The 14,837-nt window shown below is 39.9% G+C and overlaps 1 protein-coding gene across 2 annotated transcripts in view; it reads left to right on the top strand.

The window, feature by feature from the left end:
- ATP8A2 (ATPase phospholipid transporting 8A2) overlaps window positions 1-14,837 on the top strand; it is a 314,082-nt gene that overhangs the window by 70,504 nt on the left and 228,741 nt on the right. For both annotated transcript variants that reach the window (XM_056495071.1, XM_056495079.1), the window contains 6 exons: window positions 617-661; window positions 1,945-2,020; window positions 8,641-8,746; window positions 10,075-10,157; window positions 11,862-11,911; window positions 13,834-13,903. In XM_056495071.1, coding sequence (XP_056351046.1) covers window positions 617-661; window positions 1,945-2,020; window positions 8,641-8,746; window positions 10,075-10,157; window positions 11,862-11,911; window positions 13,834-13,903 — 430 coding nt within the window. The remainder of the gene's footprint in view (window positions 1-616; window positions 662-1,944; window positions 2,021-8,640; window positions 8,747-10,074; window positions 10,158-11,861; window positions 11,912-13,833; window positions 13,904-14,837) is intronic.

Below are 14,837 nucleotides of genomic sequence, written 5' to 3'. Positions count from 1 at the left end.
CTGTTCTTCAATTTATATTCTAGCATAGTGATCTTAATTAATAGCTTTTATTTTCTTGTCCTGCAGAACAAATTATGAAAGTCAAATGTGGAGAGTACTTCGCATGGAGCAAGGAAACTTGCTTCCTTACTTACCTGGTCTTGATTTAAGCAAAACCAGAAGTGCTAAATAAGCTTTGGCCTAAGAGGGGAGAAGTTGCAGCCCAAGGGTAGCAATTATCAGTCATATTTCTGTGACTGGAGGAGAACCAGAATTTTGTTAGAGCAGTGTAGTTGTAGTTATAGAGCTTAATATTCCTTGCACAAGAGGAATACTTGCTTACTGGTTTTATTCTGTTCTGCTGAAAAGATGCCTTTGAGTCATCTAAATCTTTGTGTTTGCTTCTTGTTAAATGGATAGTCTTAAGATCTTGATGCAAGTTAACCTTTGAATTTCATGTTAGCTAAATTAGATACCTCAAAAGGCAGAAAATTTGATTCAAATGTATGAACAGCTGAACCCATGGTTCCAGCATATGTTTTTGTGGGATGACTCATTGATCTTCGCCTTCTACCTATTTTTTTTTTGGTTACTAAAGTGGAATAAATGTTCTTTTTTTCCTTTTTCTACTCCTCAGTCACTTTCCTGAGTTGGAAAGAGAACGTTCATCAGAAGACTTCAGGTAAATACATTCCAAGATGTGTGTGTTCTGTATAGCAGAGTGGGTACAATCTATATAAAGGCTGCTTTCCAATTTGGGACTGGAAGAAGCCCAAGGGAGGAATGTGTTTGAGTAAAATGGTCTTCCAGTGGGAGCCTAATGCAGAGCTGGTGGGTGATGATGGATCTACTCTTCTGCACAGAGATTTCATATGTGAAGGGGGTGAGAATAGGCAGTGGCTGGGGTGGCTTGGATGCTAATCCAGTGCTTATTTATAATTGCAGACAGTCAAGTTAAATGCTAAAATTAATCTACTTTATAGGAACCTTACCCCAAGCTAGAGACTGAATGTTGCTCTTTGCAATCATTAAGTTCAGGCCTGACAATGAGGGAAAAAGGACTTCTTTATCAAAATGCTGTGTTTTAGTAATTAAACTGGGAGAGAGCTTGATATGTAGCTGTCATGTCCAGAGAATCCCTCTCCTTTTTATTGGAAACTTTAATTGAATGAAGGTCATGGGTCTCTCCCACTCCACAGAAATGAGTGAAGATCCAGAGGTGTTACACAGGTGTCAGTGAAGCATGTTGAGTATTGGGAAGCAGGGGAAGAGCTAGGGAGGGCTGACATGGATTTGAATGGCAAATATAGGGAAGAAGTGACTTCCCACCCAAGAAACTGGTAAATGATGAATGCTGTAAGATAAGCACTTGGTGATGATCTGAACTGGGCTTCTCCACTGGTCCAGCTCATCATTATTGTTAGGAAGGTGATAAAATGATATCTTTCTGCTGAGATGTAATTTCTGTGGATCCCTCTTTTCTTCAATATATTGCTGTTTCTTTCATTGCTGTTTTCTTTCCTTGTACCTTTCTTTTCTATTCAGTTCTGTGAATGTTTTTTCTAGGTGCTTACTTGGAGTATTCAGACTTAAAATCCTCCAGGGATCAGCTTGAAGTAGAATGCTCTGACTAGGGAGGGAGCTTAGGGATATTGAACTTTGATCTATTTTATGAGCAAGCCATCCTGAAATCCATTTATCTTAAATATGCTTAAAAGCTGCTGTTGCTACATCTGTCCCAGGGGCTGCATTGACACTTGAATCTTCTGAAATACACTGTTAACCATAACCATTTTGGGTTTCTTGCTAGTGTTCATTTTCAGCACTTGCTGCATTACTCATATGATGCTTTCAAGGACATTGGAGTCTTACTTTGCTTTTTAAATTTGCTTCCCAAGAAAATAGATAAAGTACTAAGATTGGCAATGTTGCCACTTGTTTGAATATGCTTGTTTTGCTCTGCAGCCAGCTACCTCCTTCCACCAGTGAATCGTGTGAATTTGATGACCCAAGACTGCTGCAAAACATTGAAAATGATCATGTAAGTCTGCTCTTTGAATATCACGCCTCTTAAATGCCCTATTCTAGGCTTGTCTGGAATTGAATGCTGAACAAATCTATTTGTGTGATTAAGTTTGCTCTGTGAGTGTGTCATGCAGGCACAGAGGGGATAAATTGGAATCAAAATAGCTCCCTCCAACGCTTTTCTGCCCACTTGTCTTACAATTGAATTAAAGAAGCTGATATGGATTCTAACATATCCATATTGGTATGGATTCTAGCTGCCTATAAGGCAGCTTCATATATTCTGTTGTATATGGAAGATAATGCTTTGTAACATGTTATGAAAGAAATGAAAATTGTTTAAAAGAAAAACTACTTGGAGTGTTGAAACATCTATACCATTTTTAACTGAAATCTGTAGCGTTAAAGGTGTTTCTGGAATGAGCCTTGTTTAAAGTATTGCAAGTGTTTGGAATTCTAGTTATGTAAAGGATGTAAGAGATGGGAATTAATTGCAAATTCAATCTTGGCATGAGCCTTAATGATTAGTATTCTTAGCCTAGCTGTTGAGTCCTAAAGGGACCTAGTCTTTACAGTGTCAGTTCATTGTTTATTTGGAAATCATGTTGCTATGAAGTGTCTGACTGGACACCAGACAATTAATTCACTTGCCAAAAGCATGACCCTTATTCTCTGCAGGCTGTCTCACAGTATGAGGTCTGAGCATTGGCAAGTGTAAACTTAGTCAGCTGATTGCTCTCCTCAGTTTAGCTTCTGTAACTGGGCTGGTCAAATTCAATATGAGCATCTAAAATATAGTTGCAATGTACAATTTATGTGCAGGAAAGCTTTGCGTTCTGTTCTGCTGTGCAGTACTTAAGAACTGCAGCATGGTGTGAATGTAAGGGAATAATTACTTGGTGTGGCACTATGTATTCTGCAGGGTGATGAAGCCTAAAGGTGGCTCCTGTGCTCTAACCTCCAGCAGGGTGACCCTCTCAGGATAGTGCCCTCATTTCCTATGTGGCTTTTGTAATCATGTACACTGGAAGGATTTCCCACTGGACATGGCTTTCAATCAACATTTGTGCATTGTTCCTTTGTGTCCTGCTTGTTCATTTATGGCTACAGTTATAGCTTATGGCAGTTGCTGACTCCAGGTATTCATTCTAGTTTAGGTGTAGACTGCAGGTAAAATGTCTTTGAGCTCTTTCTGACTGCTGCAGCTTTAGGTATGCATGGAGAAAAATGCTTTGGTGTATTTTAATAGACTCAGCAGAAGGGATGTATCTCGAACTATGAGATGGAATTTCTCACCTAGCCTTGAGATGGCCCCTTATTTTGTGGTACCCAATTATTTGATCTTCCCTGGGTAGTTTCTGCTTTGGGGGATAGAAGAAATATATGTTGATGTAGCAGGCAAATAAAGGATTTTGGTAGGTTCCTTAAGTGTCATTTAGTCTAGACAGCTCAGAAGTCTTCTATACTGAACATTTTTGTATCCAGGTTCCTTTTTGCTTTTCACTTGAACAAATACTCATGTCCTTGCACAGCTGATGTTGGGCTGAGCATATTGTGTGAACTCAGTCCTCAGACAATCAGTGGGGAAATTACTGGCTAATGAGGAGTACCCTGTGTAGGCCGAAGATATTTTTCAGAGCCTGACTGTACTGGAGGAATGGGTGCCACCCTCTGGCAAGTGGTGATTTAGCACAAGGCATGAGAATGCAAGGACTGCTTATAACAGTTTGCTGAGCATGTTCGAGTGTATTTGTCTATGTATTTGTATTTTGTATGAGTAAGTGAAGGGCTGAATTCCAGGATAGAATGGATAGAGGGAAGGGTCTTTCTAGTTTTTTTTTGCATTAGGTCAGCTGCTGATATGGATAAACTGTTTCTTTCTGTCTAAAAATCTATATTATTTTAGTAATCTGATAAATAGCTGCAGATGTCTATCAATTTCTACTTATTTAGTGAACTGTGGGGAAAAACTGGAGTGTTCTAGCATAAGCTGTCTAATGAAGTTATATGGTGCTGTACTCGGGCAATTAATTCCCTCTAAACATTTGCCCTTTTGTAGCTGAAATGGTAAGTGTGATCTCTTACTCTCATTAAGTGTTCATTGCTCTGGTCTTGAAGATTTTAATCTGGGTTGTTTTTTTTTTTTTCAGTTCAGTCACAAGTGTTAGTTTAGAATTGTCTCAGTGCCAAGTAATTTTCTTCCAAGGTTGAAAATAAAAAATTATGTACTTTTACTCATGAGACTGTCTTCCATCTGCTAGGAAGATTTTTAGCATCCTGCATCACCTCTAAGTTTCATAGCTCTTCTGGGCCACTGGTGTGTAAGGGCTGACTGATAGCCAAGTCCACTTTTGAGCAGCATTTAAAGAATTATTGCCCTGTAGGAATTGTTCCAGGAAAATAACTTGTCTTGAAAACCTGTGGAGGTTTCTCTTGGCTGCTCTGGCATTTTAATGTGGAAGAAAGTACCTAGCTTTGTCTGCCTGTGCTTTTTCTTTGTATAGGCTTCTGTTGGATGAACTGTGCAGCTGTACCAAGTATATGATGCTGTCTTGTTTCTGTAGAGAAAATGGCATAAACTCTTTGTCTAATAAGGAAATATCCTTTTTTTTCCCCTAAAACTACGTGGTATGTTTGGTGAATATGCTGAATAGTCTTTATCTTGGTGCTTGCTAGCTACCTATGTCCTGTGAATGAAGTCAGCACAGAGATGCAAGCTGTGTGGTGTGGGGTTATGTTTTACAGTGATGGTAGGAGAGCAGGGAAGGAGATCAAGAAGTGAAGGATCTAATAGACTTGGTTCTCAATCTAGACTTTTGTATCTCCCAGGATTCTCTCTGAGGTTCCTCTGTGAATTTCAATTTGCATGTGAACTTCCTTCTGTGGCCCCCAAATTATCTCTTGGCCAGGAAGCAGCAAACATGGTATAGCTGCAGATGCATGAATGGTTCAGTGAGTACATGTGATGAGTACTTCAGCAGCTGGCCAGGCACAACAGACAACTGTTGTACTCACAGTGAGCCTTTACCACACTGAAAGAGTTTGTTTAGACCTCACCAACACATCTGCTTATTCTTGTGTAGTGTGTGGGAACTGAGGCTATTATCCCACCAAGCTTCGTTGAAATGACAGCTATCATCAGCTGATTCCTAATTCCATAGGAAAGCAGAACCAGAAAAACATGTCATGGCTAACTGGGATGAAAAATTGGAATTTGAAATACAGTAGGGGGAAAAAACATGTTCAGGTGATGAAAGCCTATGGGAGGCTCTAGTTCAGATTGCTGGAAAACTGTCCAAACACATCATTTTATAGCTCACAATTAAATTGCTGGAGCTTGGTGAGATATATTTTTCTCTCATCTGCTTTTGTTCTTCTGTGCGTGGGACTTTGGTACTTTTGTTCAAGTGCAAGGCAGTATCATTAATTATAGGTCATATTTCATTGGTTTTGGACAAGATAAACTTGCATTTAACTATCTTGATATTTAAAAGCTGTTTAATGTCTTCTCTCAGTCAGTGCCTGAAGTATCTTGGTCTCTTACAGTCCTGCCAGCTTCACTGGTCTGGAGATGCTCAACAATGCTGGATCTCCAGATATTTTAGTGTACTGAATGGTAGAAAGCTCATATCTTTTTAAGATGATGAGTCATAATTCTCCTTGGTAATTAAGTACATAAGCATTTTCACAGTTGTCCTTGGTAGAATATGCCACTTACATGCAAAGTAATAAGCTCAGGTTGTTAGATTGTGCTTTAATATCCCACTGGCCATTTCGAAGCCATTTGCTCAAAAAAACTGTCAGTCCTGCTCACCTGGAATTACTGTGATTGGAGGCATTGATCTGATACTGCTACAATTAAAGGAAAAATGAATTCTATGTTTAACTTCACATGCAAATTCCTTGTAATTTTATCTTACAGTTGAGAAAAATAATTTGTCGTCAGAGTGAAGAGTCCAGATAAGGACATGTGTGGCACATGCACATATGAAGCTCTGCATGGTGCAGTTTGCTCCCCAAAAGTCTGAGACTTGTCTCAGTGTTTTGTTCCTCTAAATATGGGAGCCATGAAGGGATGAAAACTTGTTTTCTGACTAGTGGTCTGCTTGATAATGGATAGTGCTGTGCCTACTAGATAGCTAGACTTTGCTTTCACTGAGGATAGTACTTTGTAGGTAACAATTCAGAAGCTGCTTCCAGAAGTAGGAGACCATTGCAATGTGTATGTGGTGCTCAGCTGATAGGGGCAACAAACAAAATAATTCACCCAGTGGAGTATATTGCTTGTGTAGATGTTCGTACACTATTTTTGTCCTGGATTTTGGGGAAAAAACCCAAAAACAATTAAACAAGGGAAGAAGCAATGTCTTTTACCCAGAGTTGATGGCACACAGGGAGGAAAATGAAGGAAGAAGGCACTTAAAATGAGAGCTACCTGTGGACTGAATAAGAGATTAAAATATGCAAACTTTGTTCCTACTGTACATAAATAGAGAACTGAAAAATGGGACAGGTAGAAATAAGACTGACCTTACCACATGAACTGGCAAGAAACATCTCACAGAGACCATCAGTAGGAATTTGACTACTGAGATGCCAGAGACTTGATAGAGGAAAATAAGTAATAAAGCAGAATTGGTTAAGCTGTGGGACTTCTGTCCTGTGCTGGGATTCAACTTAGCATATTGGAAGGGATATGTTGCCACAGAGGCCATTAACAGATTTTCTGTTTGCAGGTCTGAAGCAGGAATTTGAATGCTCTACCCTGATTCATGTCTGTGCAACAAATATTGTCAGTGCTGGAACAATGTAGAAGGGAAACAAATGACAGCTGTGTGGAGGAGCTGTTGTGATAAGCTGGGCCTGGTGATCTGTTGCAACAGAATTGGAAGATTGCCTGTAGTACATTGTGGGCTGTGAAAATACTAAGACAGCAGCAAATTATGTCGCTGGCTTGAAAACATAAATACCTACTTAGGAAGGACTAAAATCCATGTCACTACTAGAGACAGGTTGTTTCCAGCTGATAGAACACATACTACGAAAGCTTGTTAAGGGGCTAGGTGATAAAAGTGTATAAGATGGACATCAGAGGTCTGCAGCAACAGATGCTGAAATGAGAACTGGCAGGCTGTGCCTTTTGACATGGAGATAAAGCTTTCTTTACTTTGACTGGAAATGATGGAACAGCAGTAACTTGTTGGCTGTCATGTGCTGTGGACTTAGTCAGATAATAGTGTGTAAATATATGTTCATTTTCCTGAGCACAGCCTCTGCCCCCCCAGCATGTCAAAAGCAACAACTCTTGTTGTAGTGACATGTGACTGTACAATTTGGAACTTTCAGTATGGAAAGGTAAAGGTCCTGTGTGAAACAGTTACTTTGAAAATATTCATGGCAAAATACATGAAGTAAAACAAGAATATAGGGCTTTGGATCTTCAGTCTTTTTATAATATTACTTTCTGATCAATGTTTACACACGTTGCTGCAGTGTTTGCCAGCTGACGTGATTTTGTGGCTTTCATAGTAATTTGCTTCCTACTGATTAAACCTTCATATTGCTGGTGCCTATCCTGTGCTAATGAAAGCTTTGAAACCTAGATGATATTTTTCTATGCAGAATTTTTTTGAGAGTTTACAAAGTCAAGTAGGGCTTTCTGCAAAGGTAGAACTGCTAAGTTCATATCTGAGTCGCTGAGCAAATGGCTGTTGTGATGCAAGACACTGATGCTACCACCTGTGGATGTTATGGATATAGCAGAGTTGGAGAAGGAGAGCCATTGCTTCACTTCAGTGGTTTCAGCCAAGCATCTTAAAGATCTGTGTGAGTTGTGGATGAAGTTAGTGAGCCAGGTGAGCTGGGCATCTGAGTGCTCTTCCTGACTGCTATGAGACTGTAAATCTTGTGCCAGAGGCAGGGATGGAAAGGAGGGAAGAATGGGATGAGGGACTTAATTTCACATCATTAAAGGTTGCAGTTGCCGCAGTTGGCTGAATTCAGAGGCCTGTGATTTAAGTGCTAGAGAATCTTTGCCGAGTTGCAGACCTGGTATCTGTTTAAGCACTTTAGAGCAATGGTTTATGTTGCATTTTCTTGTGATGCTGAATGTGTAGTGACCATAGATTAATTTTATGCTTGGCTGAGTGCTATATTCCTTTGGAAGGACACATGCTGTTGTCTTCTGCTGCCTGTTCAGCTGCTCTCAGGATCTTCATCACTAAGGATGCAGTTGCAGCAAGTTTAATTCTGGTGTGATTGCTGTCAATCTGTTGGAAGCTGCCATTGGTAGTATTCCCTGTTTCTAGACTGTCATCATTTTGTGGCAGATGTCTTTGCCTATATGAAGCTTGGGGTGCTCAAGAAGTAAATACTTTTATGTTTGGGGGGTGGGGGAATACTCTGGCTTCTCAGCTCTCTGCAACTTAAATGAGGTCTTTATCATTAGTTCATCAGTGTTGACCCTGAGCTGTTTTAATGTTCTGAGGTCAAAACAGTTGCTATACATGGAGATCAGAATATATTTGGGGTTTTTTTTTGTCTGTAGTACATAAGAGATCATCTCAGTTTAGTGAACAGGTTCTTCATTCTGTGTGCAATGATAAACCTCACTCACTCTGCTGGTGTCCTGTCTAGCCCACAGCCATGCATATACAGGAGTTCCTCACACTGCTGGCCGTGTGTCATACTGTTGTTCCTGAGAGACAAGGAAATACAATCATCTACCAGGCTTCTTCTCCAGGTTGGTTGTTGCTTCCTTTTTCAGAAGGAAAGGGAATGAGTTGAAGGAATAGAAGTAGATGGATGGAAGGTCCGTAAATTTCTAGATAATTTCAAAGGTCATTGATATTGAAAGCAAAATGTCCCCCATGATACTAGCAGTAGATCTGGCATCTAATGTAATTGGTGCACACTTTTTCTGAATGCTTCCTACAAAATCACCTAGTCCGTGATGTTTCTTTAGAGATAGGCTGGGCAAAAGATCCCTTCTGCTCCCATGAGACAGTCTATTCTTTCTACGGGGATGAAAGTAAAATACGTTGAGTGTGTAGGAAGTAATGATTTGTTTCTGCATAAGCAGTTACTTTATTGGCATGACTACAAACTGTCTTTCTTGATCTAGTATTCTCAGAGCAAGATAAGACACTATCAAGTGCTGATACATGACACAATACAACCAAAACTTTCACAATCTTGGTGGTATTCAGGCCTGCCCTTCACCCATTTTTTACTCATTTCAGTTAGCATAGACAGAGCTAGGTGGGACCAGATTAGGGAATGTTGCTTTCCATTGAGTTTCTCTTTTAGTGAAGATCTTTCTAGAATTGCTGTAGTTATGTATTGCATGATGAAACAGTATCATTTCTTATTAATGTGTCAATAGGGTGTCTGAAAAGAAGGATAAAGAGCTCATGTCAGGAAGTTCTGGTCAATGTAATGAATTATGAGGAGACTAAGGGAGCTGTAGAGATGTGAGGGTTGCTTGAATTTTAGTGCTTAGGCACTAAATCCACCCGTATGGTGGTTGTGTTCCATGGCACTTGCTCCCTGAGGAGGCTCTGTAATTATCTGTGGGAGCCAGGTGATGGCTGTGATTGCAGCTCTGTTAGTTGAGCTCTTAATAACACTGTCCAGTATAGTCTCCAGAAAACAGTTCTGTATTTCTGTAGTTCATGAACTTGGTGCCTTCACAGCAGAAAATGGATTAAAGGCATATTGTTGGAATTTCAAGTAACAGACCTTTGATCTTGCTTTCAGAATAGGTATTTTCACTTTTTTTTGTGTAGAAGTAGGCACCTCCACAAGAATAGAGTTCAATGCTTCAGTAGTTACAGGATATTTTATACAGATTGAGTACATGTTTGTGTAGTTGATATTGCATGGCCTTTGTACGACTAAAATGTTGAATGTTTTTGTGGAAGGGTGAGCAGAACTGCTCTAACGTCCCTGTGAATGGGAGTACATGGGAAAGGGGGTTCTGTTTTGGCAATCTGCCAAAAGTATGGGTTTTGGAAGCCTCTCTAACATACCAGGTTAAATTCAAGCAGTTTTGTTTGTTTGTTTTGGCAGATGAAGGAGCATTAGTGAAAGGAGCAAAAAAACTTGGTTATGTCTTCACAGGACGGACTCCCCATTCTGTTATCATTGATGCGGTAAGTGGTGAATGTGCATGGCACAGGCTGCCAAGATCCTGCAGAGCATAAGGATGTCCTCTCTGGTCCCTGTAAGGGCCCTTTTCCAGGGCCTTTAGAATCCTACATGCTAAGGGCTTATGCACAATGAGAAAAGTTGTCTTAATCTATTTGAAGATGCCAAGTCCTTTGCCCCTCTGTATGGCATGGGCCATAGGTAGTTGCGGACTTACATGGGACAGCAATTGTGCCTAAAAAATATTTCCCTTGTCCAGGAAGCACAGATGGGAACACTCACATTAGAAGGAAATTAATGTGTCTGGGAGGTTTTCTGACTTATGTTTAATGGTTGCAGTTCTTCTAAGTGTTTGATTTCTTTCTTCTGAGTAAGAACTTCAGTAGAAGATGTATCTGCTTGGCATGCTGTGTATGCAGGGGTGCGTAGTTAATGGATTGTAGTTGATAAAAGCAGCCTCAGATTCATGGGGCCACATTCAGACTCAAGCTGCAGTCCAAGCTAAAGTTGCTCCAGATTTACACAGATGCTACTAGTAGGGTGCTTATTAAGAAAAATTAATTTTTTTTGTCCTTCCTCTCAGGTGTGTTCCCTTTCAAATTTCTTGGTACAATGCCAAGCTAAGCACTTGAAACATATCTTCTAGGACTTGTGACAAACTTTCTACAAATTATCAAACTGCTTTTTAGTTGAAGAGGAAGAGCTTAGGATGAACAGTGTCATCTACAGCAATCTAAATGCTTCTCTCCTCTGCAGGAGCAGCCAGGCCTACCTGGCCTGGTTGCATACCCACAATATGAAGCTGGGGGCATTGTTAATCTATAGCCAGTAATAAAAGCTGTCACTCCCCGAGACTTCTGTCTCTCTCCTGATTGCCTACATCAGAGGCAGCATACAGAAAATAGTTTGGAGGTGCTTTTTAATCTTGAGGATGTTCCTGAGTTGATATGTGCCTTGGACATGGCTCTACTGCAGCTAGATTTTACTGCAGCACTTTCTTTAACTGCATGTTACAAATACCAGTGGAGTTCTATAACTCTGGTAACTCCTACTGCTCCTTCTGTGCATTATACAACAGGAATGGCAGGTGTTTTAAAATCTTTCTCCTGCTTCAGGTTGTTTTTGCTCAGCTCTAGCAGAGTATTGCTGGTGATAACAGGAATTTCTCCTTGGTTAATATTTTGTTTTAGAAAAATATAGGTAATATTTTTGTGAATTCACATAAAAGAAATACTAAGAGAGATCAGTCAAAGGTTATTGTAATACTAAGCCTGAAGGGCATGCTTATTTTAACTTGCAAGAAATGCCTTCAGTCTCTAATATGTCTCTTAATTGATGGCTGTTGAGAACTAAATATGCAGCTTAGCTTTCAGAGAGTGCCTAATCGAAAAGGATATTAACTCCTTGTAATGCTGTAGCAGTAGTAAATGAAGGATGCCACAATACAGGATGTTGAATTACTTTCATTAAACAGGGCTCTGCATCCTTTAACCAGTAGCAGTAGTAAATGAAGGATGCCACAATACAGGATGTTGAATTAATGTCAATAAATAGGGCTCTGCATCCTTTAACCAGCAGAGGGAGCCATTGCCACATTTATTTATACTGGGATGTGTGACAAAGACAACTGATCATCTTGCGTGTTTGCATGTTTAAGAATATAATTTCAATTGTACTCATAACAGTACACTCTTGTTTTTCTTTTGTAGCTAGGGAAGGAGAAAACCTTTGAAATTCTTAATGTGCTGGAGTTTTCCAGGTAAGTTTTCCTCTAATATGGGAAATTCGCCTAACTCTTCTGACAAAAAAATATTCTTTAGAAGAATAAGTTACAGCTGATTCAGTAGAAAAGCAGAACTTCGTTAATTTTTGTCCTGCCCCTTCATCTTACTTCTGATGTACTATGAATGAGTTATAAACTGGTGGCTTTTAGCATGTGATCATAAAATGTTCTCCTGCCCCTGCAGCTCTGTTCATTTATTGAGAAGTTGTTGGCCTGGACGCCTCTTGCTGTGACTCATGGATATCCTGATTTGTCACTTGTCTACTTAAAGAACATACTTTGAGATTGCACTTTAATAGTGCTTCTGCAAATTACTTTTTGAGTAGATGGAAACTACACCTGGAAGTCCCTCTTCTTAAGAAGCATGCCAGCTGTGAAAATAAAAACATTACAAGCACTCCTAATTTGTCAAGCTCATTAGGATGGACATTGCTTGGGTAGCAAGAAGCTTTGATGAATCAGGTCCCTAAATGACTGGAAATAACAAGATCCTTTCTCTTTGTCAGTTGATAAAGTTATGCAATTTGGATGGTGCTAGTTAGCATTCCTTTTTCTCTTGTTGTTTATTTTCTACTATTGCTGGGGATTAAAACCTCGAACTTTTGTTCTCTGCTGTCTTTGAGCTGGCTGGTCGTGCTCTAAAGGACTGTGTAAAACTAAAGTTTCTCAGCACTCTGGAGTCTGTAGACAGGAATAGCTACAGCTTGCATGCAGCAGAAAAAAAGCTGTGTGTGTTCTCCTCTGTGTAGCACCTTCCCACCTGACCCCTGAGGGAGTTCCTGTAACCAGTTTTTGAAAAGCACACAGAAGTTTTCCAGTGTCTTTTAGTTGTTGCAGAAATTCTGGGCACAGGTAACTGCTGTCCTTCCAACCTCTCTTCAGAAAGCCTCAGAAAGGATTTGTTTTGTCTGATGATACATGCCAAGAGCTTACTTTAGTACACATGATTCTTGAGCTCTGAAAAGTGACTCAAAGCAACCTTAAGAGGAGAAGACTGTTCTACACTGTACATGTTTGCAAAACCATAATGAAGGAGGATGCTTCCAAGCTGGTCCTTTTGCTAAGGAAAAGAATTACATGAATCCACATGTTCTTAGGGTTCTCTAGATAAAAGTTCATTGGTTTACCTCTGCCTCTTGGAAGTTGTGGGGTTTTTTCCAGTGTGTCTTTTGAAGGAGAGATTGATAAGTACACCATCAGAATTTCTTCTAAAAAATTATCCTTGCCTGCCTTTCTTTGTTAAATGTTGATATACACCATGCTAATGTCTACATTTTTTTACAAGATATCTGCCAAACTTGACTGTTCTTTCCTTGCTCAGGGGGTCCGACTTCCTTCTACCTAATTCCAACTCTGTGGATCTGATTAGACCAATATAAAGAATTGATAAGGCCAAAAAATGGTCTATACCATTATTTCTATAATGGTTTTGCTTTGTGTTGAGTTAGGAAGTTAAATAACTGTCTTTGTCAGCGGATGGTTATTGCAATGTGTATTATGCCTAAAATAAAGGTGTAATCAGCCTTAATGATTCCATTTCTAGAGTCCCCAAAGCAATTTTGCTTGAGGAATAAGGAAAAACTGGGAGAGAATAATGAGAATAAATGTGACTCCCTTTCTTTCAAGACAATTTTATACTATCATGCTCTTTTTCAAATTCTTGCTTGCATTTGGGTATAAGTCTGGAGTGCTTGCCAATGGGAGACATAGGGCTGAACCTGGAAATGTGCAATTTAATATATCTCCTTGTGGTCAAGGGTTGTGGGATCTTAAGTTACTGCTGTTATATCCCATTTAATCTGAGATGCACGAAACACATCTGAGAAAATTCACTGGCTAGAACAGGAATTACTCTTTACCACTTTGACTAATGAAAGCAAATATTTTTCTTTCAATAGCAACAGGAAGAGAATGTCAGTGATTGTTCGAACTCCGGCAGGACAGCTACGTCTCTACTGCAAAGGGGCTGTAAGTAATTATACTGCCTAATGGAGAACACTGCCAGTTATTGTTTCAACAGCTGTGGCTGATGCTGACATTTCATGTCTCATACATAATACCTGTTGGCTTTCTGTTTAGGGCCAAGTGATTTAAGAGAGCTGTCATTCCTGCTCTGACTCTTTTTGCAGGCTGGAAGACTGCTAGGCTTTCTGCTGCCCAGTTGAAATCCTGAAACTAATGGGAGCAGTACCCTTACTGCAAAGCCAGGGCTTCTGCCAGCTGTGCAGCAGGAGTTCAGGAGCTGGAATAAATGGTCCAGCATTTGTCTGAATTTATAACAGTAAAATTTGTTCTCAAGAGCTTGGCTCTTGATCTGGCTTTCTTGCATCTCTGCACCTGCTGTTATTTGTCATCACAACTTGCACCATGTTGTGTTTCTGTCTTCACTGACAAGAGCAATAACTTAGCACAGTACAAAGACTCCAAAACTAGCACTGTCCACAGGCAAAGAGTGGTTCTAATTTCAGTGGAAAATTATGGAGCTGGCTTTTTGCAACAGGGAAAAACTCCTTCTGACCTCTATGAGGATCTGGTTTACTTGAATTTGTCGTGACACATAAGTCAGTGTTCACTACTCTGTTGTTTCCATTTACCTCCCCTGATTTCATAAAGATGTGCTGGCTTCATGCTGGTGGGGTGGAAGTGAATTAAGCCTGCTGCCATTGTGTGGTAGTTCACAGTTGTATGCCTAATAGGACCACACAGACTTGCAACTTGCTTGTTCATGCTGTGCCTGAATTCACACCATTCTTTGGAGTGTGACACTTGATGGGATTGAGAACAAAATTTCTTGCCGTTTTCTGTATGAGCAGACCTAGATGTACTAATGTGCTGCATCTGCCACTCATGTGAACTGTAAGTTAACTGACTATTCTGCATTAACTGTTCCATGTTCTGGTAG

The sequence above is a fragment of the Oenanthe melanoleuca genome, chromosome 1, assembly GCF_029582105.1.
Source record: "Oenanthe melanoleuca isolate GR-GAL-2019-014 chromosome 1, OMel1.0, whole genome shotgun sequence".
Classification (NCBI taxonomy): domain Eukaryota; kingdom Metazoa; phylum Chordata; class Aves; order Passeriformes; family Muscicapidae; genus Oenanthe; species Oenanthe melanoleuca.
The sequence above is the reverse complement of the archived record's forward strand: the minus strand, read 5'-3'. Positions and strand labels throughout refer to the sequence as shown.